General features: G+C 49.0%; 1 protein-coding gene across 1 annotated transcript in view; it reads right to left on the bottom strand.

Moving 5' to 3' along the window:
- The window catches only part of SDAD1 (SDA1 domain containing 1), a 551,728-nt gene that overhangs the window by 260,716 nt on the left and 267,090 nt on the right, over positions 1 to 23,922 (bottom strand). Inside the window, exon 12 of the mRNA XM_069626295.1 lies at positions 11,189 to 11,246. Within this exon, the coding sequence (XP_069482396.1) occupies positions 11,189 to 11,246 (58 nt within the window). The remainder of the gene's footprint in view (positions 1 to 11,188; positions 11,247 to 23,922) is intronic.

The raw sequence follows: 23,922 nt of genomic DNA, 5'->3' as shown, positions 1-23,922 counted from the left end.
CAATGAAGAAAAAGATGGAACTGATGACTTCTGTTGTGGCAGTTCCTGTAGATCTCGCTGTTCCTGTGCCTCAGTCGTGGGGACAAGAGGGAGGACGTCGGGGTACTCCTGCACTGCACTTGAACAGTCAAAAGCTTGCAGCTGGCAAACTTCAATTCCAGTGGCTGTAAGTAACGCACGCAATTGGTTGTCCCTCTCCCTGGTTATACGGTTTCCTGCAGCACTCTGAGGTAAATGCAAACAGCGCCGAGATAGGTGTCCAGGTGGCTTACTATTGAGTTGATTGGTCCCACCAACTCAAAAAGGGAGAAGTCGTCCTTTGCAGGGCTTCTTGGTCGAGGTGATTCGGACCTGCAGCAGGGCTTCACCAGGCAAACCAACAGACCAGGAGTTGCCGCAGCCGCCCTCTTCGGTTCTTTCGTTGCAGTGGTCGACTCTGCCTTCCAAGCCAAGAGACTCACCTTTTATTCAGTTCTCTCCCATTCATTCCAGCCTAGCTATCACTCGCCCAGCAGGGTGGCTGTCCTTTCCGGACAGTCAGTCAGCCAATCACCACAGATTGCATTTGGGTCTCCTAGGAGACTAAGCACAGGGGGGTTTCGGGCATCTCCCTTACTTCCTGTTCACCCCAGACACTCGGGCGCCAGAGGTGGTCTTCACTCCTGAAGCCCGCGAAAGGCGAATGAACAAAGACCAAACTAGGTTTGGCACGCAGAGACAAACTCTAGAAGGACTTTTCCACAAAGAAATGGCGAAAAAGAAGACCGGGACCTGCTTTTACAGAGGGGGCTCAGACGGCATCTTGAAAAACATGGCTCCTGCGATTTAACATTACCGGATCTACGAATAGTTCGCCGTCGGGAAAAATCATGGTAGTTCGTTGTAAAACCATTGCCACCAGCCATTCTGAGAGGAAAGGGTAGCATTTGATTGCTACAAGAGTATCCACACACACCTATTGTAAGATAGGGTGTGCTGGGTCTAGGAATTTAAAAGACTAGTAAAGTCAATTTCACTTTACTTACTCTGGGAAACCGTAGTTTATCCCAGAGAAGGTATTTAAACCTTGGGAAAGCCTGAAAAGCTTCCCTGTGCCACTGCACTGAGGGTGCTGTGTGACAACAATGAAAAGTTGATGCCTAGGGAGTTGTTTAAACTCCATAACCAAAGAAAACAGATGTAAAACACATATCAAAATACATGAGAGAGAGTGGGGAAACCGGCTCACACTCTCTCCAGGTAAAAAAATGCAAGTCCTCAAAGTTCAACAAAGTTGCTGAGGGTCTCTAAAGTGGAGTTGGGGAGAATTATAAAGAAAAAGCTAACGGGTAAGCCTGGGTGTTCCCACTGGCCAGGAGTTGAAGCACTGATGAAGGCCTTGAGAAGATCAGACAAAGGAGCAGGGCATTGCAGGGACCTGGCTGAAGGCAATGCTAATTGGCTGTAGAGATGATCGCTGGTACTACAGCAGGATGCTCCTCTTCAAATGGGTCTTGGCTCCAATGAATATCTGAAGAATGGCTGAGGAGGGGCAGGGGGGAGTCTTATGCTAAATTCGAATTGAAGAGGCACCTAAGCACACAAATAGAAAAGATCTGTATAATTTAAACTGGTGGGGGTTTTTCAATCACAGACAACCTGCAGCCACTATTTGTGCCCAGCAACAGACACTTTGGACAGGATGTGGACTGAGACTAGACTGTCCCAGCCCCCACATACAGCCACAAACAGAACACTGCTTTGCCTTGGAACAGACTTACCATATATGGCATATCTGGCCAAGAGACAGCTGAAAGAAGGCCAAAAGACCAGACGAAATCTTGCGGAACAGACATTTTAGAGTGTAGGGTAGTCAAATGGCATATGGTCAAATGCAAAGGTGAATGAGAGAAAAGGAACAAGTTACTTACCTGTAACTGTTGTTCTCCAGCATGGGTCTGGCATGGATTCACATGCTCATGAATATTCCCGTCAGGCTGGGAATCCTCGGTAAAGAAGAAAATCAGTATCCGTTTCGTTTCTGATCTGTCTTTCTTAGTAGTAACCAATCACTGATCTCTGGGTTATACTGCCCCAGCCAATGACTGCCCTCTCCCTAAGCCCCGCCCCTGGCAGCCATCCTCAGATTTGGTAGCATGCCAAGAGGCAGTATGACCAAGTGAAGAGCCGCAGAGGGGTAGGTGGGAGGGTAACTTGTTCCTTCTCCAGCATGGGGTCTGGCATGGATTCACATGCTCATGAATAAAAGAATACATCGCAGTATACACATGCACAACCACGGGAGGTGGCAAAGGCTCAACATTAAGCATTACATACAAACTCAACATTAAGCAATTCTTACCTCCTCACCAGACTCACCTTAGGCAAACAGTTTGCGCAGTACTGCTTGGCCGACCCTAGACTCCTCCATGGAGTGCTGATCGACGCAGTAGAATCTTGTGAAGGTGTGCGTCGACCTCCACGTAGCAGCCCTGCAGATGTCCAGCAGGGGCACACCAGACAGGAACGCCGTGGTAGCAGCGATCGCTCTGGTTGAATGGGCTCGGACGGCCGGGCAGCGGTCGGTTTGCCAACCGGTGACAGTGCATGATGCAGCCGGAGAGCCATCTGGAAATGGAAGTCTTCGAGAGAGCCTTCCCTTGATTCACAGACCCAAAGTTCACAAACAGTTGTGACGTCTTCCGAAAACTCTTTGTGCGGTCCACGTAGAACTTCAGCGCTCTAGCTACATCCAGCGAGTGCAAAGTCCTCTCGACCGGAGCCGAAGGCGACGGGAAGAAAACTGGTAACACGAAAGGTTCGAGTCCGACGGCACCTTGGGCATGAAGGAGGTGTGCGTCCTCAGCACCACCCTCGTGTCATGAAAAGTCAAGTATGGAGGCTTGCAAGATAGGGACTGGATCTGTCCCACTCGTCGTGCAGAGGTGATGGCCATGAGGAACGCTGTCTTCCATGACAGGAACTTCAAAGGCGCCGAATGCATAGGCTCGAATGGGGCCCCCATGAGCCTGGTCAGCACCACATTAAGCTCCCACGCCAGGGCAGGAGCCTTCACCGGCGGTAACGATCGGAATAGTCCCTTCATAAATTCCTTTACCAGGCGATGAGACCACAAGGACGCCCGTTCCCATAGTCCTGGTATATTGGAGATGGCAGCCAGATGTATTTTGATGGAGGCGTGAGCCAGTCCAGCTTTGGCCAGCGACAGTAGGTACGGCAGTATTTGAGGGGCCGTAATCCACAGAGGGTTAATCTTCTGTGCACGGCACCAGACAGAAAACCTCTTCCATTTATGACCGTAACATTTGAGAGTTGAGGACGCCCTGGCCTTTGCAAGAACCTCTCTGCAATCAGCCGGTATATCTTACCCTCCAAACTCTAGTGCTGCAGGAGCCAGGCCTGCAAGTTCAGGGACTGTGGGTCGTGATGGAGAATGGCTCCTCCTTCTCTGGAGAGAAGATCCACGTCCGCCGGCAGCTTGACTGATGGGGACGTTGACAAGTCCAGAAGGTCCGGGAACCAGATCTGCCTCAGCCACGCCGGTGCAACGAGGATCATCCTGCACCTGGACTTCTTGAGCTGGTTGATGAGGCGGAGCAGCAACGGCAACAGAGGGAACACGTATAGAAATAGGCCGTCCCAGGGGAACAACAAAGCATCGCCCATGCTCCTCGGCTGTGGGAACCCGCTGGCGAACCTCTGGCACTTGGAGTTCGTCGCCGTCGCGAACAGGTCGATCTGGGGTTTGCCCCATCGTTGGAAGAGCCGATACACTTGATCCTGGCACAGTTCCCACTCGTGGCACGAGCGCAGCTCCCTACTGAGTGAGTCGGCAATGGTGTTTTTTATTCCTGCCAAGTGGAAGGGAACCAGAAACATCCCCTGGGTGACGGCCCAGTGCCACAGATCCTGGGCCTCCTTGGATAGGGCTGGGGATCTGGTGCCCCCTTGCTTCCGTATGTAGAACATTGTGGTGGTGTTGTCGGAGATCCTCACCACCTTGTCCTTGAGGGACGGAAGGAACGACTTGAGAGCCCAGAACACTGGTCGGAACTCCAGAATGTTGATGTGGAGAGACCTCTCCTCCGGGAGCCAAAGGCCTCTTGCGTGGAGATCTCCGGTGTGGGCCCCCCAACCCTCCAGAGAGGTGTCGGTCGTCACCATCTCCTGAAAGGCCGGGGTTTGAAAGTCCGTGCCCGTAGTGAGGTGAGCACGGGTGCCCCACCATAGGATCGCCCGACGGAACTCCTTGTCGAGAGGGATCCTGTCCTCGAAGCAGCCCGTCACCTGAAACCAGCGGGCGTCGAGGAACTCCTGTAGCGGACGCATCCGAAGTCTGCAAAGGGGTACAAGATAGATGCATGAGGACATCATCCCGAGAAGGGACTTGATGGACCTCACCCTGGCCACGTCCGTGGCTAACAGACCCTGCACCTTGCCCAGGATGGGTCTTGGTCCTCACCTCTGAAGGGGAGGCCAATTGCCCCACCGTATCGAGCTTCGCTCCCAGAAACAGTGCTACTTGCGATGGAACCAGGTGGGATTTGGGGTAGTTGATGGAGAACCCCAGCTCCGTGAGCAACCGGACGGTTCTCGCCGTGTGTGCGACGGCGAGTTCCCTTGTCCTTGCCCGGATTAGCCAGTCATCCAGGTAGAGGTAGACGTGGATCCCCTGCAGGCGCAGCCACGCCGCCACCAGTGCCAGGCACTTGGTGAAAACCCTGGGTGGCGACTTTAATCCGAACGGTAGGGCTCTGAATTGGTAGTGGCGTCCCTGAACCACGAACCTGAGGAACTTCCTGTGCCTTTTCAGAATGGGGATGTGGAAGTAAGCATCCTCCAGGTCCAACGACGATAGGAAGTCGCCTTCCTCCAGCTGTCCCAGCACGTGCTGGAGGGTGACCATCCTGAATTTCTGCGCCTTGATGTATTTGTTTAACCGACGCAGGTCCATGATGGGGCACCAACCGCTGGTCATTTTTGACGAGGAAGTACCTTGAGTACACTCCGGAGCCCCGGAGCCTCCTGGGGACGAGCTCGATGGCACCTTTCTTGAGCATCGCCCTTACCTCCAACAGCAGTTGAGGGACATGATTCTCCTTCCTGGCCACGGGAGGAATGCAAGGGCACTTCTTTTGGAATTCCAGCGAGTGCCCGTTGGCCAGGGTGTCCAACACCCAACGGTCAGTGGAGATGGACTCCCACACGCTGATGAACTTCGTCGGTCGGCCTCCCACCGGGGTGCTTCGGTCGGGGCCCGACAACACGGCCGGGTGAGTCTTGCTTGGAGGCGGCCTTGCCGCCTTGGCCTCCTTGGCGACGACGGCGGGATCCCCCTTGCTTGCCGCGACCTCTGTAGGCCTCCTGGGAAGAGTAGCGGGCCGCCTGGCGGTAATTGGAGGAGCCACCGCTGGATCCTTTGGAGGCACCCTGTCTGCCTCCGGAGCTCCGAAAGGGCCGTCGCTGTTGAAGCACCCCTAGGGCCCGGGCCGTCTCCGAGTCGGTCTTGATGGCCTGTAGAGACTCGTCCACCGCCTTATCAAAAAGGTTGTTGCCGTCGAACGGCATGTCCAACACTCTGGTCTGGACGTCCTGGCGAAAGTTAGTCGCCTTGAGCCATCCTCGTCGTCGGAGGCAAACTCTGTTGCCCAGTTGGCGAAATCCGGTATCGGCAATGTCCGTTGCCACCGTTATGGCGTGATCCAACGCCACCTCGCCTTCCTGCAGAATCTCTAGGGCCTCCGTCCTCTTGTCAGGCAGGAAGTCTAGCAGGGGAGCTATCTTGAACCAGAGCTCCCTGTCGTAGCGGGCCGCGATCGTCAAGGCATTGGCCGCCTTAATCGTCGTCCCCACCGACGAGATGACTCGTCGTCCCATGGAGTCCAACTTCTTGCCCTCGCTGTCCGGCGGGGAAGTGGAAGTTGAAGCCGCCGCACCCTCTGCCTTCTTCTTAGCCACTGTCGAGACGACAGTCAGGCGTGGGCTGGGCCCTGAGGCACAAGGGGGCGGCATCGGGGACTCTGTACTTTTTCTCGTACCTGTCCCTCTTGGCGGGTGTCGTGGAAGGGTTCTTGAGGACAGCAAGCCCCTCGTCCCAGATGTCGTCGAGCAAGGCACCGCGAGGAAAGTCTTCCTCTTGGTCTCTCGTTGTTGGTACAGAAACCCTTCCTTTTGTTCTTCAGGGCAGAGCTGGAAGAGCTCGGATGCCCTGGTTATCATGGCGTGGAAAGAGCCAATTTCGTCGGCTGGAGAAGCCCGGGACGGGAGGGGGTGATGATGGGATGTCCGCTGCGTCATCGCCGCCGTCATCGTCCGTCCTCGTCGCTGTATCCGTCGCGTATCCTCTCTAGGGTCCGGCGAGGGGGATGCGGGGTCCACAGCTCTCGCAGGCACGAAGGGTGGAGCGGGGTGGACTCTCCTCCGCTTGTTCGGAGGGCTTCCCGACGGGCCTGGTTCTGGATCCTCCGTCGGGGTCCGTGGTAATATCGTCCTTATCTCGGCACATAAGGATTGGATTGCCAAAAAAATGGGCGAAGAGCTATCCTGGGGCTCGGGTAATGGCTGCGACGGACGGGATGGCCGCTCCACTGGGCTCTCTTCGTCGTCATCGTCGCTATCTTCGATCACGTCAGCATGGACCGCACCCTGGGATAGAACCTTCTCGAACCGCTCGTTGAGGCCTATGGACCTCTCGTTGAGGCCCTTCTCGGTTTCCACCAGCTCCTCCTCAGAGGCTGATTCCGAGTCTGTAATGGCCACCGCCACCTCCCCTCTTTTTCCGCCGGGGATTTCACAGGTGTCTTAACGATGGGCTGGAAAGAGGATTCCCTCCGAGGTGGCAGGGATACTCCAGGCCCAGGGTCCGTTTCCACTGGCGTAGTCTCAGCCGGCTTCGCCAGGGTTGCAGCGACCACTTCGATAGAGGCCTTTGCCCGCTGGATCAAAGCCGTCCCCACCTTAGGTGCGTCCTGGGCCTTTGCCTTGGGGGGAGGGTCAGTGCCTCGTTCCCCCTTCGAGATCGACCGGGTCCGCTCCAGCGGCTTACCCGGGTTCTCGGAGTTCCTCTTCCCCGAACCAGAGCGCTGGCTCGTGGTGGAACGTGCCGGGGAAGTAGCGCCCTGCCTGGCAGCCGAAGAGCCCGAACTTTCAGCGCTCCCAGTGTCCGCGGACTCAAAGTGCTTGTCCTTCTGTTGGGCCCCCGTCGCCGGGGCGCCCTCACAGGACTTAGAAGCCCACTCAGACTTTCTTCGCCTTCTCACCTGCTGTGCCCTGCTCTAGCCAGGCGGCGAGGCGGGAACAACGATCTTGTTTGGTCTGTTACGAAAGGTTCTTGCAGAACGCACAGTCCTTCTCCACGTGCGTCTTGTCCTCATAAAGGCAGTAGAGACATCGCGAATGCTCGTCCTCCTTGAAAACGTTTTGCAATCCGCATCCAGGGCAGCACCTGAACAGCTTGTATCCGGGCATCAAGCTTCCTTTGTCCTGGGCCATGTCCGTTGAGGTAGGCCGCAGATCTTCCGGAATCCTCCAAGCAGTGTAAACTCGACGAAAGCTTCACCCTTGAGGGGCGTAGAAGAATTCCGAAAACGGGTCCCCGTTGTCGGAAGTAGAAACGGTGGAGCTTGAGGCTCGATTAAACCGAAAAAATGAGAAAATCTCCTGAAAAAGCGTGAAAACGCACCAAAAAACTCCAGAGCTAAAGCACGAGGACTCCCAACACTTGAGCATGCGGTAAAAATCTGAGGATGGCTGCCAGGGGCGGGCCTTAGGGAGAGGGCAGTCATTGGCTGGGGGCAGTATGACCCACAGATCAGTGATTGGTTACTACTAAGAAAGACAGATCAGAAACGAAACTGATACTGATTTTTTTCTTTACCGAGGATTCCCAGCCTGACGACGGGGAATATTCATGAGCATGTGAATCCATGCCAGACCCCATGCTGGAGAAATAAAAAACACATTTGAAAAATATCCACTGCCTTCCTGGACACATCATGCTAGTAACAAATGTTACTTAATACAAAATAAAAATGGATACCAAGTACCCCTGCCACACATCATTGTGAAGTGCGCAGCTTAAACAAACATGGAACTTTGTAATAAGTGACAGTCCCCCAGCACTGATAGTCAGAGATCAATCAGTGCTGCTAACATAGATAAGCTAATCACATTAAATATAGCAAAAAAGGCTTTACTTACTTTCAAACGACAGGACAGGTTCAAAACAAAAGCAAATGGCTGGGAGGTTCCATAGATACCTATCGAAGGAAAGATTTTCTTTTTGCAGCTTTCCTCAGGCATTTTTTGATCCAGGACTAGCATCTGCCAGGCTGATGCTAATGCATGACTGGACAAACACGCAGGCTGCGTGATGATGGTGCTGCACCTAGGGTGGTTTGGGATTGTACTTCCCAACCGCCTTTAGTGCTCCAACAGCCAGGGAAGCCTCCAAAGTGTTGTACAGCAGGCTCAAGTGCCTGAAAGCCGGGAAATAAAGGTGCCGGCTTAGGACATACAAACAGCACACAAGCACAGCAATATTCAACATAAAGCAAGTCCATAAACATGGATTTCCAGGTACATATTTCTAGATGTTCAGAAGAGTTGCACACGTTTCATAAATACAGTAATCAATCTTTGGAAAACTTGGATCATTGCCAAATGCTGAAACAAAAAGGTTATTTTGACAAAAATAAAGGAGAAAAAGGGTTGGGTATGATTGGATTGTGGCTTCAATATTAACATTTTAGGTTTTGATGCAAAAACAAAGTAATAAGGCATACAAACCAATGTATGATATTGCAGATATAGTTTGCAACCAAAATCTCAGGTACAGTGATGTAAAAGGGGCCTTTACATTTGTTAGGGAGAATTCTCAGAAATGTACCAATTCCTCTCTACCTTAGAGACCCCCAGCACTTTTGTTGGACTATAGGACTTTAACCTGGAGAGAGTGAGACCTTTTTCCCCACTCATGTATTTTCCTTGTGATTCCAACTGTGTTTCTTTTGGTTTATAGAGCCTCACAAACTCACAGCACCTCCAGGGCAGTGACACAGGGAAGTATTTTAGATTTCCCAAGGTTTAAATACCTCACTCTTGGATTAACTACTGTTTCCAAAAGCAGTAAAGTGAAATTGACTTAACTTGCATTGTAACTTTCTAGACCCAGCACACACTATCTTACAATAGGTTGCTGGAGGGATTATTATTTTTTATGTTACCGTTTACACAATGAATGGCTGGTGGCAGTGGTTACTTTTTACTACTGCGTTGTGTCTTTACCGCAGGCTGCGTTCACAGCCACAGTAAAGCACCCATGGGTGCCATTTTTGTCAAAATGGCCCAGTCTTCTTTTTTCGCCATTTCTTGTTGTTTTGGTCCCTCTTGAGATTTACTCTGCACGCCAAACCAGGTTTGGTCTCTTTGTTCATTTTGTCTTTGGAGGGCTTCACGAGTGAAACCCTGCATCTGGCTCCAGGGTGTCTGGTGGGGGCAGGAACTGAGGGAGGTGCCCGAATCTCCCTGTGCTTAGTCTCCCATGACACCCAAATGCACTCTGTAGTGATTGGCCGGCTGACTGTCCGGCAAGGACAGCCACCCTGCTGGGTGACTGACAGGCTGGAATGAATGGGAGCAAGTTGCATAAAAGGAGGGGCTTTTTGCTTGGAAGGCAGAGTCGACCAATGGACAAAGGCATCCAAAGAAGAACTTGAAGAGGACGCCTGCTGCAACTCCTGGACCGTTGGTTTGCCCGGTGAAGCCCTGCTGCTGTGCAGAAACTCCAAATTCGTATCGGCCGAGAAGCCCTGCGAAGACGGCTTCTCCCCTTGAGTTGGTGGGACCAATCAACTCCAAAGTAAGCCACCTGTACATCCTTCTCAGAGCTGGTTGAATTTCCTTTGAAGTCGCTACAGGAACTAAATAACCAGGGAGAGGAACACCAGTTTGTGTGCGTTGCTTTTAAGTTTGCCAAGAACTCCAGGAAGATCCTCCAGACTCCCAGGAAGCAGGACTAACCGAGTCTGAGCCCCCTCAACAGAGTGCAGGACCCCAGAAGCAAGGAAGGTTAATCTCAACAGCCAGGAACCACAGTGTTGCTGTTTGCGGCAGTCGCGAGAAGCTGAAACACTGAAGTGCCACTTGTTTGAAAGTTTACCGGTTGCGGTCGGTGACTGTCCTGTTGTGGTGCAGGAGTCCTCCCTCTTGTCCCCACGACTGAGACCCAGGAACAAGAGGATCTGCAGATCTGTCCAGGAACAGAGGTCATCAGCGGAATCTTTTTCTTCAAACCAAAGGTACTGTAAAGTCTGAGAGAACTTACCTCCGACTGTAGATTTGCTTGCTCTTCTACTTCACAAGTCTCACGGTTTGTGGCTCTACATTTGATTCTTCTTTTTTCATCAAAAGACTTCTAAAAACCTTGTGCAAAGACTTTCTCACCTTCAAGAATTGCTTCAGTTACATAGACTTTTGCCCATTGAAATTGGCTTAGCCTGATTCCTTGAAAGACTTTTCACTCCTGTTATTGTGTTGCACCTGCCCTTCCAGGAAGGGGTTAACTTACTCTGCATTGGGGGTACAAAATTATTTGCCTAGTTAAAAGAATATTTGAGATCTCTTGTTTGTTCTGCTAACCCTTTCTTTTTACACAAGCTTTGCCTACTCTAAATGTAACAGTACTATATAAATGTCCACAAGAGTCCTAGTTATTTAAGTCACCTTAGGGTGTAGGAATTATCTGTGCGTCATGCTGAATGGGAAGTTACTGAATTTGAAAAACCCAAGAGCATGAATTTTTGAAGTGTATTTGAGTGTTGCTTTTATATTGTTCATTCTGAAGAAGGCTTCTTTAAATGACTGGTAAATAAATTAATAATTGGTTTATCAAGAAACCTTGAATATCAGTGTTATTTGAATACTTGTCACTGTGAATCTCGCTGTAACATCATTACTGCTCACATTGAACCCTCTTGAGATAAGCCTGGCTGCTAGGCAACACTATCAACCTGTGTAGTTCAGGCTTATACCAAAGGATGGGTCACTATTGCCAAGAGGCTATGGTTGTTGTAGTGCACCCTAGGGGTACTACCCCAAATCTTTACCCAACATAAATCAATGCCACACCACTACACAAGTCAGTTATGAGAAAGACAAACTTAAGACAATAAATTGTGTTGCTTCTTACCTCGCTGATGTGGTTGCAGAAAACGCTGGAGAAATGGGTAGAAGTTAAAGAGAAAAAGCTGTGGAGAGAAGATATTTATGATTAAAAACTGCTCAAGAGAATTCTCCTGCTTCTGACGCTACCAAAGTGGTATTCTGTGGGAGGATTTGGGGTTTAAAAAAATCAGTACGTGTGTTGTGTAACAGTCAGAAAAAGAACTTCAATTATAGTACCATATTCGTCAGTCAGCTTTATTTCGGTGAAAAAAAGCCATCAATGGGTACAACGCATACAAAAACATTTCAAATAAAAATAAGTAAATCAACAGTAGTATACAAGAATAGCTGTTCAATCAGAATGTATTCAGGATCACCCATTTTAAAAAGGGACACGTATTCTGGCTTATACACGCATAGATCAGCTTACAAATAAAATGGAAATATTAAATATATTTAATTATTTGAGCCAGTGCTAATATTAGAAACGATTTGACTGCACTGACTACACAAATCGATTCAGCAGTCTTGAGGGACTTACTTAACATTAGGGTGAGGCACGAAGCCTGTAAGCTAACTATTGACTTAATCAATTTTATTCTTATAATCGGAATACAGAGGACAGGTGACTAACATTTGGTAATTCATCAACACAGTTTTTACAATAGGGACAATGTGTGGCTCATTTACAAACACAGTGGCTAGTGTACTGTGCAAAAGGCAGTTTGCCTATACACAACTTCAAAAAAAGTTATTTTTCGGAATTTTCTTACATGGATAATGAATGCACTTCTTGGTCGGGGCCCAGGATGAACTATTGCCAGATAGTTAGAGGCCAAGTGATGGACACACTTATCCAATTGTTGCTCCAGTGGCTAATCTATGAAAAACAATTAACATATCTTTTGATTTGTTCCCATATTTGCTAGGATGGTCCTGTTAGTGAAGATTTTCATAAATGCGAATAATCTTCCTGACCTGTGTCAACCCCAGAACTTTTTGCTTGGACTTGGTAATTATTTGTCCTTGTCCCTAGGTGAAGGGGGTGAACTTTTTATGTCTTTCCATAGTGTATGATTGGAGTTATACTTTTAATTTATCTTTAATGTACTTGGGTGAACTACTGTTCCCAAGGGTTAAATTTGGGATTTCCATCTCCTTTGCATATTATATAGTGGCCAGCACACCCCACCTTATGTGGAGTGCTGTGGCGGTTCAATGTATCCCCCTTCTTACTTACCTAGTAACATTTTTGTTACAATTACAAGTTTACTTGACCGGCTGGTGGCAGTGAAACTACTTTTATGACTTTTGGTCATTATTGATCGCAGGCTGTCAAATCAGCCGCGTTAATGCACAGGAGGGTCACCATTCTGCCAGAATGGCGGGCTCCTTTTTTCAACATTTCTTGTTTGCTTGTTACTTGGTTTCGCCGTCCTAGGCGGGAAATACATTGGTCGAAGTTTGGTCTTTGGCGGGAATCCTTTGGATTCCCTGTGGAGGCTCCAGAGTGTCTGAGAAGGCAGGAAGCAAGGGAGAAGTCCAACACTCTGCAGCCCTTTGTCTTTCACCTTGTCTGAAAGGAACCTGTTTCCACTGGCGGGGCTGGCCTGGCTGGACAGCCAGACCACCCCTTTCTGTGCACTGCAGGGAGAGTTTGCAGAGGTTGTGCTGTAGTTCCCGATAAATACTCTGATTCTGGAAGCTGCTGACAAGTTGACCACTGGAATCAAATTTGAAGAGGAAGATGAAGAAAAGACGGCTGTAACGATTTCTAGTGACCGGAAAGCATGCTGTGTAACCAGCGCCTGATGTCACCCTTTCTTCCAAGTGACCTGGGAGTCCAAAATACGATGACTCCTACCCAGAGGCGGGTGGAATCCACTAGTCTGGAGAAGACATGCAAAAAAAGCCATCCCTCAACGTGCTGTGACCTTGCTGGGCTGCAAACCGCCAACACCCAGGGACCTTGAGCCAGTGTGTGGTGGCACGGTCTTCCGAAGTCAGACTTTGTCCGAAACTTTGGTGGGCACCTGCTGGACCTCCAGAGATATGATTTGAACCCATGAAGTCCCCACACCAGAATGCAGGACAGAGTGAGGAGAATACGACCAGCGATATTCGTTCTCCATCTGGTTCCTGTAAAAGGGCACCAACTCCACAGAGCTACAAAAATCTGAGAAGAATACTTTGTTGGAATCCTCCGCCTTATGACTGCCAACAGTTTTCCTTCAGTGTTGTTAGGTAAAGATGTGGGGTAGTACCCTTTGGGTGCACTACAACAACCTCCGCCTCCTGGCAATAGGGGCCCAACCTTTGGTTTATGTCTGAACTACACAGGTTGGTAATGTGGCCTAGAAGGCACACTACCAACATCAAGGAGGGGTCAATGTGAGCAGTAGTGGAGTTACACAGAGATTCAACTTGACAAGTATTCAAACAAACACTGATACTCAAGGTTTCTTGATAAAACAATTTATTTACCAGTCCTTTAAACAAGCCTTCAGAAGAAGCAATGTAAAAGCAACACTCAAATACACGTCAGAAATACACACTCTTAGGTTTCTCAGAGTCCGTAAAGACCCATTGGGAATGGTACACAGACAGTTCCTACACCCTCAGGTGACTTAAATAGCTAGGACACGGCGGACATTAATATATTACTGCACATTCAGAGTAGGCTTTGAGAGTGTCAAAGAACAGGGTTATTAGAACAAACAAGAGATCACAAATATTATTTAAGAAGGCAAATACTTTGAGTGAGAAGTAACTTCACTCAGACTTTTCAGTACCTATAGGTTGAAGAAAAGATATAGCAGATGACCTCTGTACCGGTGCAACTCTGCAGATCCTGCTGTTCCTGTGCTTCAGTCGTGGAGACAAGAGGGAGGACTTCTGGGGACCCCTGCACCCCAACAGGACGGTCACCGACAGCAACTGGCAAACTTCAAACAAGCAGCACTTCAGTGTTTCAGCTTCTCGTGACTACCACAAACAGCAACACTGCGGTTCCTGGCTGTTGAGATGGACTTTCCTTGCTTCTGGGGTCCAGCACTCTGTTGAGGTGGCTCAGGCTCTGTCAGTCCTGCTTCCTGGGAGTCCAGAGGATCTTCATGGAGCTCTTAGTCAACTTAAAAGCAACGCACACAAACTGGTGTTCCTCTCCCTGGTTATTTGTTCCAGCAGTGACTGCAATGGAATTTCAACCAGCTCTGAGAAGGATGTCCAGGTGGCTTATTTTGGAGTTGATTGGTCCCACCAACTCAAGGGGAGAAGTCGTCTTTGCAGGACTTCTCTGTCGATACCAATGTGGAGTATCAGCACAGCAGCAGGGTTTCACCGGGCAAACCAACGGTCCAGGAGTTGCAGCAGGCGTCCTATTCAAGATCTTTTTCAGATTCCTTCGTCCAGTGGTCGACTGCCTTCCAAGCCAAAAAGCCTCGCCTTTTATGCAGCTCGCTACCATTCATTCCAGCCTAGCCGTCAGTCACCCAGCAGGGTGGCTGTCCTTGCCGGACAGCCAGCCGGCCAATCACTAGGAGTGGATTCCTGTCTCCTTGGAGACTAAGCACAGGGAGTTTCAGGCACCTCCCTCACTTCCTGCCCCTACCAGACACCCTGCCCCCAACAGACACTCTGGAGCAAGAGGCGGCTTTCACTTGTGAAGCCCGCCAAAGACAAAATGAACAAAGGGACCAAAGGGACCAAACCTGGTTTGGTGCACAGTGTAATCACAAGAAGGACCAAAACAACAAGAAAATGGCGAAAAAAGAAGACCGGGCCATTTTGACAAAAATGGCACCCATGGGTGCTTCACTGTGACTGCGAACGCAGCCCGCGGTAAAATCCCAACACGGTAGTAAAAAGTAACCACTGCCACCAGCCATTAATTGTGTAAAGGGTGACAAAAAATGTTTTCATGAGAAGCTAGACAAAGGGGCTACTAAGTAACCCCCACCCCCGCACCCCCAGCATCCTATTGTAAGGTAGTGTGTGCTGGGTCTAGAAAGTTACAATGTACAGTAAAGTCAATTTCACTTTACTGCTCTTGGAAACAGTAGTTAATCCAAGAGTAAGGTATTTAAACCTTGAGAATTCTTCCGAGCAAGCGTCCATTTCTTCAGTCTCCAGACCAAGAACCCAGGGACCAGATCCTGTGCTGCTGCAGCCTGAAGGCATCCACCCAGAAGTTATTTTTTCCAAGGTACTGTGTTGGCTTGGGTAATACTTACCTTAAGTCTTGTGTAAATCCTGTGAGGCTGAGTGGCTAATTTGTGTGGTTGGGAGTTTGCCCAGGCCTAATGAATATAGGGAGCCTTCTTTGAAGTCCCTGAACATTTAACTAACTCTAAAGCTAATACTTGTTGAAGAAGTAATCCTCTGGAACTCTGACTTTCCTGCAATCAAACCTATCCCAACCTGCCTAAAGCTGGCTCCTAGACCACTGGGGTCCCTCTTCTGCCTCTGAGAAAACTCATGCCATAGACTAGTCAAGGACTTTAAAAGATAACGCTTCTATCTGAAAAAACTATAACAAGTGTAAAAGTGCTTACTGTGGTAACTATATCTCTGTAAAAAAAGAAGTTACAAAGTTTCATTAAGTTTATACTTACCTTTAAATTGCAAACTGCCCCTCTAAAAATATACTTACTTTGAATGGTGTCTCCACCTACTTCGGAAAAGTAAAAAGGATTAGTACTGTTATTTCTATAGTGAATGAATGTAAAAGCTTATACCTACCTTGAATAACAGATTGCCATTCTTAAAGTATATCATTGGGTTTTGCTTTCCCCCCCATCTGCTTAGGGCATTTCTAAAACAGTCTTGGAGTGGATACTTGTCTTTGAGTTGCTTCTAGCCCCTCTAAAAAGTATACAAGTTCTTCCTTACCTGGGATTTGCTGACAGCCATTCTGAAAATTATGTATTTGGGCAAGGAAGGCCACTCCATCGGTCCTCCTATCGCTCAAAGCAGAAAAAGCGTTTGACCACGTTGTTAGGGAGCATTTCCTCCACCTTAGAGACTCCCAGCAACTTTGCTGGATTTTGAGGACTTCATCTTTTAACCTGGAGAGTGTGAGACCCTTTTTCCCCCTCGTGTATTTTAATGTGAATTTTACCTCTGTATTTCTTTTGGTTGTGGAGTCTGACAAACTCCATAGGCATCATCTTTTATATCGAGTCACACAGCACCTTCAGTGCATTGTCACAGAGAAGTCTTCCAGATTTCCCAAAGGTTTAACTACCTTCCTTGGGATAAACTACTGTTTCCCATAGCAGTAAAGTGAAACTGACATTACTTACCATTGTAACTTTCTAGACCCAGCACACACGATCTTACAATAGAGTGCTGGAGGGGTTACCCAGTATCCCCTTGGTCTAGTTTCTCATGTGACATTTATTAAGTTACCCTTTTCTCATTGAACGGCTGGTGGCAGTGGTTTCGTTTAAACTACTGTTAGGGAGAATTCTCAAAAATGTGTTCCTTCCCTCCACCTTAAAGACCGCCAGCAACTTTGCTGGATTTTGAGGACTTGATTTTTTAACCTGGAGCGAGTGAGACCCTTTTTCCCCACTTGCTCATGTATTTAAAATGCGATTTTATACACTGTTTCTTTTAACCAACTCCATAAGCATCATCTTTTCCAATTGTGTCCCAAAGCACCTTCAGTGCAGTGGCACAGAGAAGTCTTTCAGACTTCCCAAGGTTTAAATACCTTCTCTGGGATCAACTACTGTTTCCCAGAGCAGTAAAGTGAAATTGACTTCACTTCGCATTGTACTTGCTAGACCCAGCACACTATTTTACAATAGGGTGCTGGGGGGTTCCTTAGTATCCCCTGTGTCTAAATGCTCATGTAAAAAATGTTTAGGTTACCCTTTCCTCATTTGACTGGCTGGTGGCAGTGGATTCGTTTTGAACTGCCTTGGTTTACATTTACTGCGATCGCTCGCGGCTCTGGTAAAGTAACCGCGGAAGCCATCTTTTTTAAAATGGCGTACAGCCATCTTTGCTAAAATGGTGCCCGGTCTTCTTTTTTCGCCAGGTCTTTGTGGGAAGGTCGTTCTAGGGAGTTTCTCTGCGCGCCAAACCAGGTTTGTTCTCTCTGTTCATTTCGCCTTATGCTGGGTTTCTGAGAGAAACCCGCCTCTGGCGACCAAGTGTCTGGGGTAGGCAGGAAGTGAGGGAGGTGCCCAAAACTCCCTGTGCTTAGTATCCTAGGAGACCCAAATGCACTCTGTGGTGATCGGCTGGATGACTGGCAAGGACAGCCATCTTGCTGGGTGAGTGACAGCTAGGCTGGAATGAATGGGAGAGAACTGCATAAAAGGAGAGTCTTTTGGCTTGGAAAGCAGAGTCGACCACTGGACGAAGGAACCGAAGAAGAGCTTGAAGAAGACGCCTGATGCAACTCCTGGACCGTTGGTTTGTCCGGTGAAGCCCTGCTGCAGTGACTACTTGCCAAGTTCGCATCGACGGAGAAGCCCCTGCAAGGACGACTTCTCCCTTTGAGTTAGTGGGACCAATCAACTCCAAAGTAAGCCACCTGGACACCCATCTCAAAGCTGGTTGAATTTCCTCAGAGTTGCTGCAGGAAACCGTATATTTACTTTTAAGCTGCCCTAAAGCTTTTGGAAGATCCTCCAGACTCCCACGAAGCAGGACTGACCAAGGCCGAGCCCCCTCAGCAGAGTGTGGGACCCCAGAAGCAAGGACAGTTCACCTTGACAGCCAGGAACCGCACTTTGTGCTATTTGATGAAATGCGAAACAGCCACTGAAAGTGAAGTTTGCCAGTTGCCAGTTTTGACAGTCCTAGTGCAGGAGCTCCCCCCCGCCTGACATCCTCCCTCTTGTCCCCACGACTGAGGCCCAGGAACAGTGAGATCTGCAGAGCTGCACAGGAACAGAGGTCATCAGCTGCATCCTTTTCTTGTTTACCAAGGTACTGTAAAATAATTCTAAGAGAACTTACCTCTTACTGTAGAAGTACTTGTAACTTCCACAACTCGCAAGCCTAATCAGCTTGTGGCCCTACATTTGATTCTTCTTTTCATCAAAGACTCCCAAGAACTTGTGCAAAGACTTTTCCATTTACTTACCTGAAGTGCTGCATCCTATACAAAGACTTTTGCCTATTGACGTGGGCTTAGCCTATTGAATTGAATGACTTCTAACTGATATCTGAGAGTATTTGCCCTGCTTATGAATATTTGTAATTTCTTATGTTCTAATAACCTTTGCCTTTTACCAACTTTTAAAGAGTGTTCTGAATGCCAACAATAAGATATTAATGTCCTCAGCACCCTTGTCATTGAAGTCACCTGTGGGTGTAGGTTGTGTCTGTGGACCATGCCAAAAGGGTCTTGTCTGATTAAGAAACTCAGGGTGTACAGTATTGAAGTGTATTTGTATGTTACTAGTATATTGCTCCCTTATTAATAATTGTTTATGCAAGAAACCTTGAGTCAGAGTATGTAATACCTGTAACTGAATCTTTGTGTAACTCCACTACAGTTCACATTTCCCCTCTTGAGATAAGCCTGGCTGCTCAACACGCTATCAAAACTGTGTAGTACAAGCCTATACCAAAGGTTGGGTTACCTATACCTGAAGTCATAGTTGGTTGTAGTGTTCCCAGAGGGTACTGCATCCAAACTTTGCCTAACAACTACCATGGTGTGGAATTACAGCGGGCTGCGTTCACAGCTGCTGTAAAGCAACTGCGGGAGCCATCTTTGTCAAAATGGCACCCGGTCTTCTTTTCTCGCCATTTCTTTGTGGAAAGGTCCTTCTTGAGATTTTCTCTGTGCGCCAAACCAGATTTGTTCTCTTTGTTCATTTTGCCTTTGGCAGGACTCAGGAGTGAAGCCCACCTCTGGCTCCAGAATGTCTGGGGTATGCAGGACGTGAGGGAGGTGCCCAAAAAACCCCCTGTGCTTAATCTCCTAGGAGACCCAAATGCACTCTGATGATTGGCCGGCTGACTGTCAGCAAGGACAGCCACCCTTATTTATTTATTTAATTTATTTATTTTACATTTGCATAGCGCGCAGGCAGCCCAAGGGCATTGTGGCGCTGTTACTTGCAGACAACTTAGTTACATTATGCATAAGTTACAGATTGGGTACATAGGCGTAACACATAATATGCATAGATGCGTACACAGGTCAGGTATACATATGGCGGGTGTACATGAGAGACGGTAGAGGATCAAGCAAACGGTGGTTTTCAAGGTTTTGCGGAAGGTGGTCAGAGAAGGTTCAGCTCGCAGGGCAGTGGGGAGGGCATTCCAGTGTAGGGCCGCAAGGTGGGGGAAGCTGGCAGCCCCTGCTCTTGCTTTTTTTACCCTGGGTACAGTGAGTAGGTTGGTGTAGGGGGTCCTGGTTGGTCTTGAGGACATGGCCGGGTGAATCCTTTGTGCCAGGTAGGCTGGTGCTGCAGAGTGGATGCATTTGTGGGTGAGGGTCAAGGTTTTGAAGATGATCCTCTCTTTTATAGGTAGCCAGTGGGAGGCTCTTCTGGCAGTAGATGTATGCTCTCTTTTGGAGATGCCTTGTGCTGCGCGGAGGGCGTTGTTTTGAGTGACTTGCAGTTTCTCAAGGTTTTTTGTGGAGGTCCCTAGGAAGAGGACATTGCAGTAGTCCAGCCGTGATCACGTGATAGCCCCAGCTATGTTTGTGCAGGTGTCGCTGGAGAGGTAGGGTCTAACTGCATTGAGGAGTTTGGCCTGGTAGGCAGCTGAGGAGGCAATGGCGTTCCCCTGTCTGGTCATGGACAGATTGGAGTCCAGGTAGACGCCTAGGGTTTTCACTGACTCAGATACTGGGATTATGATAGAGTCAATGGTGAAGTGGGAGAACTGCGCATCAAGTTTTTTTAGGGTGTCGGGGGAGCCTACAAGTAGGAGTTCAGTTTTGTCAGGGTTGAGAGAGGCTGTTGGCAGCCATCCAGGTTTGGATTGCGTTATAGATGGTGTTGAGGGTCTTGGAGTCAGTCTCAGTCGCCTGTCAGGGTCACGAGGATCTGCGTGTTGTCCGCGTAATTAGTGTATGAGATCCCCATGGCGTCAAGGATGAGTAAGAGGGGGCGAGTGAATATATTGTAGAGGGTGGGAGAGAGGCAGGAGCCTTGTGGGACCCCACACAGCATAATGGTTGGGGATGCAGTAGCTAGATCAGAGAAGACCTGCATGGTCCTTCCATGTAGGAAGGAAGTGATCCAAGCACTAGCATGGGCTGAAAAATGTGCAGTGGAGGTTAGGTGGTGGCATAAAACGTTGTGATCCACAAGGTCAAACGCAGCAGAGAGATCGAGGAGGAGGAGCAGGACAGGTTTGCCCAGGTCTCTGGCATCATCCATCTGGTTTTTTAAATCCAGTAAGGCGGTCTCGGTTCCGGTCTCAGGCCTAGGAGTTGGTTCTCTTCGATGAAGTGTTGGACTTGCAGATAGGCTGCCTTGTCGAGAATTTTAAGGAGGAAGGGGACAGTGGTGACAGGTCTGTAGTTGTTAGGTGAGGTGGGGTCAAGTGTGGGTTTCTTTATGAGAGGCTTGACCCATGCTTCTTTGAGGGAGGAGGATACTATACCTGTAGTGAAGGATGCGTTTACAAAGGCTGTGAGAAATGGGGCGAGGGACTCAGCACAGTCTTTGATAATGGTGGCGGGGCAGTGGTCTCCTTTGCAGTTAGAGGGTTTGATGCCTTTCATTAGAGTAATGTCTTTCTCCTGGATGGTTTTGAAGGAGAAGGTGGGGGAGGGATCTAGAGAGAGAGGGGGGGCGGGGGGGCCGGGAGTAGGGGGGTGGGCAGAGAGAGTCTGGAGTTCAAGATTTTGGCTTGAAGGAGGTCTAGTTTGGATGCCACCGCACCAGTCTGTCTTTAGTGAAGTTCTGGGGTGTAGGGGTAGGGGTTTCAAGTTCCCTGAATATGGTAAACATTTCTTTGGTGTTGGAATTGGCTTTGGTGATTCTGGCTTCGAATGATTTGGATTTTGCTTGAATGATGGCTTTTTTGTATTCCTTTGAGTGGGTTTTGAAGTCAAGTTTGTCTTTGTCATCTCGGGAGGTTTGCCAGCGCGCAAGGGCAGAGCGTTTGTCCGTCCGGAGTTTGAGTAGGTCTGGGGTGAACCAGGTGTTGGTGTGGCTTGTGGGTTTGGACTTCCGAGGTTTGAGAGGAGCAATGGAATTGATTGCTGCCGATATAGCCTTGTTGTAGTTTTGTGCCAGGGTTTCTGGGTCATTGGAGAAGGGAGGTCTGAAGGCAGGACCCTGGAGGAATGGTAGACGTCTTTCTTTGGTGAAGAGGTGGGTGCTTCTGGTGAGGGCAGGAGGCAGAGGGTGGGGGGGGGGGGGGGAGTAGTGGGGGGAAGGAGGTGGGGATGTTGAAGGTGATGATGTGGTGGTCAGACCATGGGGTGGGGGAGTTGCCAGTGATTGTTAGAGGGCAGTTGTGCTGAGCAATCCAGTCAAGTGTCCTGCCCAGTGAGTGGGTAGGGTCTGTGACAGTGTTGGAGAAACCCAGAGTTTCAAGGGCTGAGTTGAGTGCTTTGGAAGCAGGGTCCTTGGGGTCATTAAGACAAAGGTTGACATCACCGAGGATCGCTTTGGTAGATTTCTTTAGGTTGTCTGCCAAAAGGGGAGTGATAGTGGATGGGCGATTGACAGATAGGCTGGAATTAATGGGATTGAACTGAATAAAAAGCGAGTCCCTTGGCTTGGAAGGCAGAGTCTAGCACTGGACAAAGGAACCGAAGAAGAACTTGAAGGACGTCTGCTGCAACTCCTGGACCGTTGGTTTGCCCGGTGAAGACCTGCTGCAGTGCCAAAACGCCAAGTTTGCATCAACAGAGAAGCCCCTGCAAGGACGACTTCTCCCTTTGAGTTGGTGGGACCAATCAACTCTAAGGTAAGCCACATGGACATCCATCTCGGAGCTAGTTGAATTTCCACATAGTTGCTGCGGGAAACCGTATAGCCAGGGAGAGGAACACCAGATTGTGTGTGTTGCTTTTAAGCAGGCCTAAAGCTTTTGGAAAATCCTTCAGACTCCCAAGAAGCAGGACTGACCAAGCCATCAGTTCACATTTACCCCTCTTGAGATAAGCCTGGCTGCTCAACACGCTACCAAAACGGTGTAGTACAAGCTTATACCAAAGGTTGGGTTGCCTATACCTGTAGTCAGAGTTGTGTGTAGTGGTCCCAGAGGGTACTGCATACAAACTTTGCCTAACACGTGAAGTGGGTCCTTCTTGTTCCGCATGATGGAGCGGATGGGGTCAGGGGCGGCATTCCTGCAAAAGGTGCGTGCCAACTATAGCAACCCGACAATTAGGCTATTAATTAATGGACAGCTATCCAAGACATCCTGCTAAAAAGAGGAACCAAGCAGGGCTGCCCCCTATCCCCACTCCTCTATGCCATCCATTTTGAGTCATTCCTGAGTAAAATCAGATCTCTGGGGGATATTCGAGGGATCCCATTTGGGGGAAGAGGACAACAAGGTAATGGTGTTCACAGACATGCTCCTCGCCCTCACCGATGCAGAGTACTCCCTTCGGACCATGGTACGGGAGATAGAAGGGGAGGTGGCAGGACTGAAGGTCAACATTGCAAAAATTGAAATCCTGAACTTGGTGCTCACAGGCGACTCACTGCAGCAGGCCGTTGACGGCACCCCTTTTCGATGGGTGCCGCAGGGTATACGGCTATTGGGGGTAACAATAACTAAGTCCCTGGGGGACTATATGACGCCAACTATAATTCACTATTGGAGACAACCAATTCTTATTCTCCTGATTCTTATCCCCCAAGCACTTCTCCCGGGGCTACAAGATGCTGGTAGCTTTCGTGTGGAACAGGACCCGCGGGTGACCCCTACACACAATGGTGGCCCTGCTACGCAAGGGGGGGGCTGGGTTTACCACATTTTTCTCTATATTATGAAGCTGGCCCAATTGAGGTATATTAAAAGATTGGTTTTCGGGGGAACCCCAAAGAAATATGGCTACGTATGGGTAAGGCGGTGACTGAGGCTCCCCTGGGGAGGTTCTGCAGCTGAGCAGAGGGGACAGACCACCAAATGTACACAAGGGTGCCATCACGGGGTTATTGGCAGACACTTGGGACCAAGCAACAAGGTATTGGGTTGGTTTTTATGATTGTGTTTATAAGATGTTATAGTACTTACTTAACCACCTAAGAATTATCTTGGCCTATTTGTATTTAACAAAAACCTTTATTTTTGCAATACATAGTGTTTCTTTGGACCATATGTATGCTACAATTTCTTTGTACCAAGCTACAGCCCTTTCTCCCTCCTAAGATTAGCCTGGCTGCTCTGTCCATGCTACCACATTCTCAGGTGGTAAATCCTTATACTAAGACTGGAGCTTATGTGCTGCCTCAGATGTATGGTTTTATGAAGCCCTTAGTTAGACTTTAGAAAAACTGTCCTAACACCTCCCTCACCACACACTCACCCCGATGGATAGCGAACCACCCTGCTAAACACCCAAACGGCATATCACTCTCAAACCAACCCCCAAAAGTCCAACACAATCAGTGGACACCACTCATCCGGAAACAAACATCTAGAGCACAAAGCAAAGCACCCCCAGAAAGCACAGACACCAGTTAATCGTGGTTCTACACGCATCAGCCGTTGAGCACACCACCAGTATTACCTCACTCTTTTCCCAACCAACCAAACTCACTTTGCCTTAAAGGGCCACAAGAGCACCTGGAGACCATAGAAATGGCA

The sequence above is a fragment of the Ambystoma mexicanum genome, chromosome 6p (assembly GCF_040938575.1).
Source record: "Ambystoma mexicanum isolate Mex_15411 chromosome 6p, UKY_AmexF1_1, whole genome shotgun sequence".
Classification (NCBI taxonomy): Eukaryota; Metazoa; Chordata; class Amphibia; order Caudata; family Ambystomatidae; genus Ambystoma; species Ambystoma mexicanum.
Note: the sequence above shows the minus strand (reverse complement) of the source record. Positions and strands in the feature narration are given on the sequence as shown.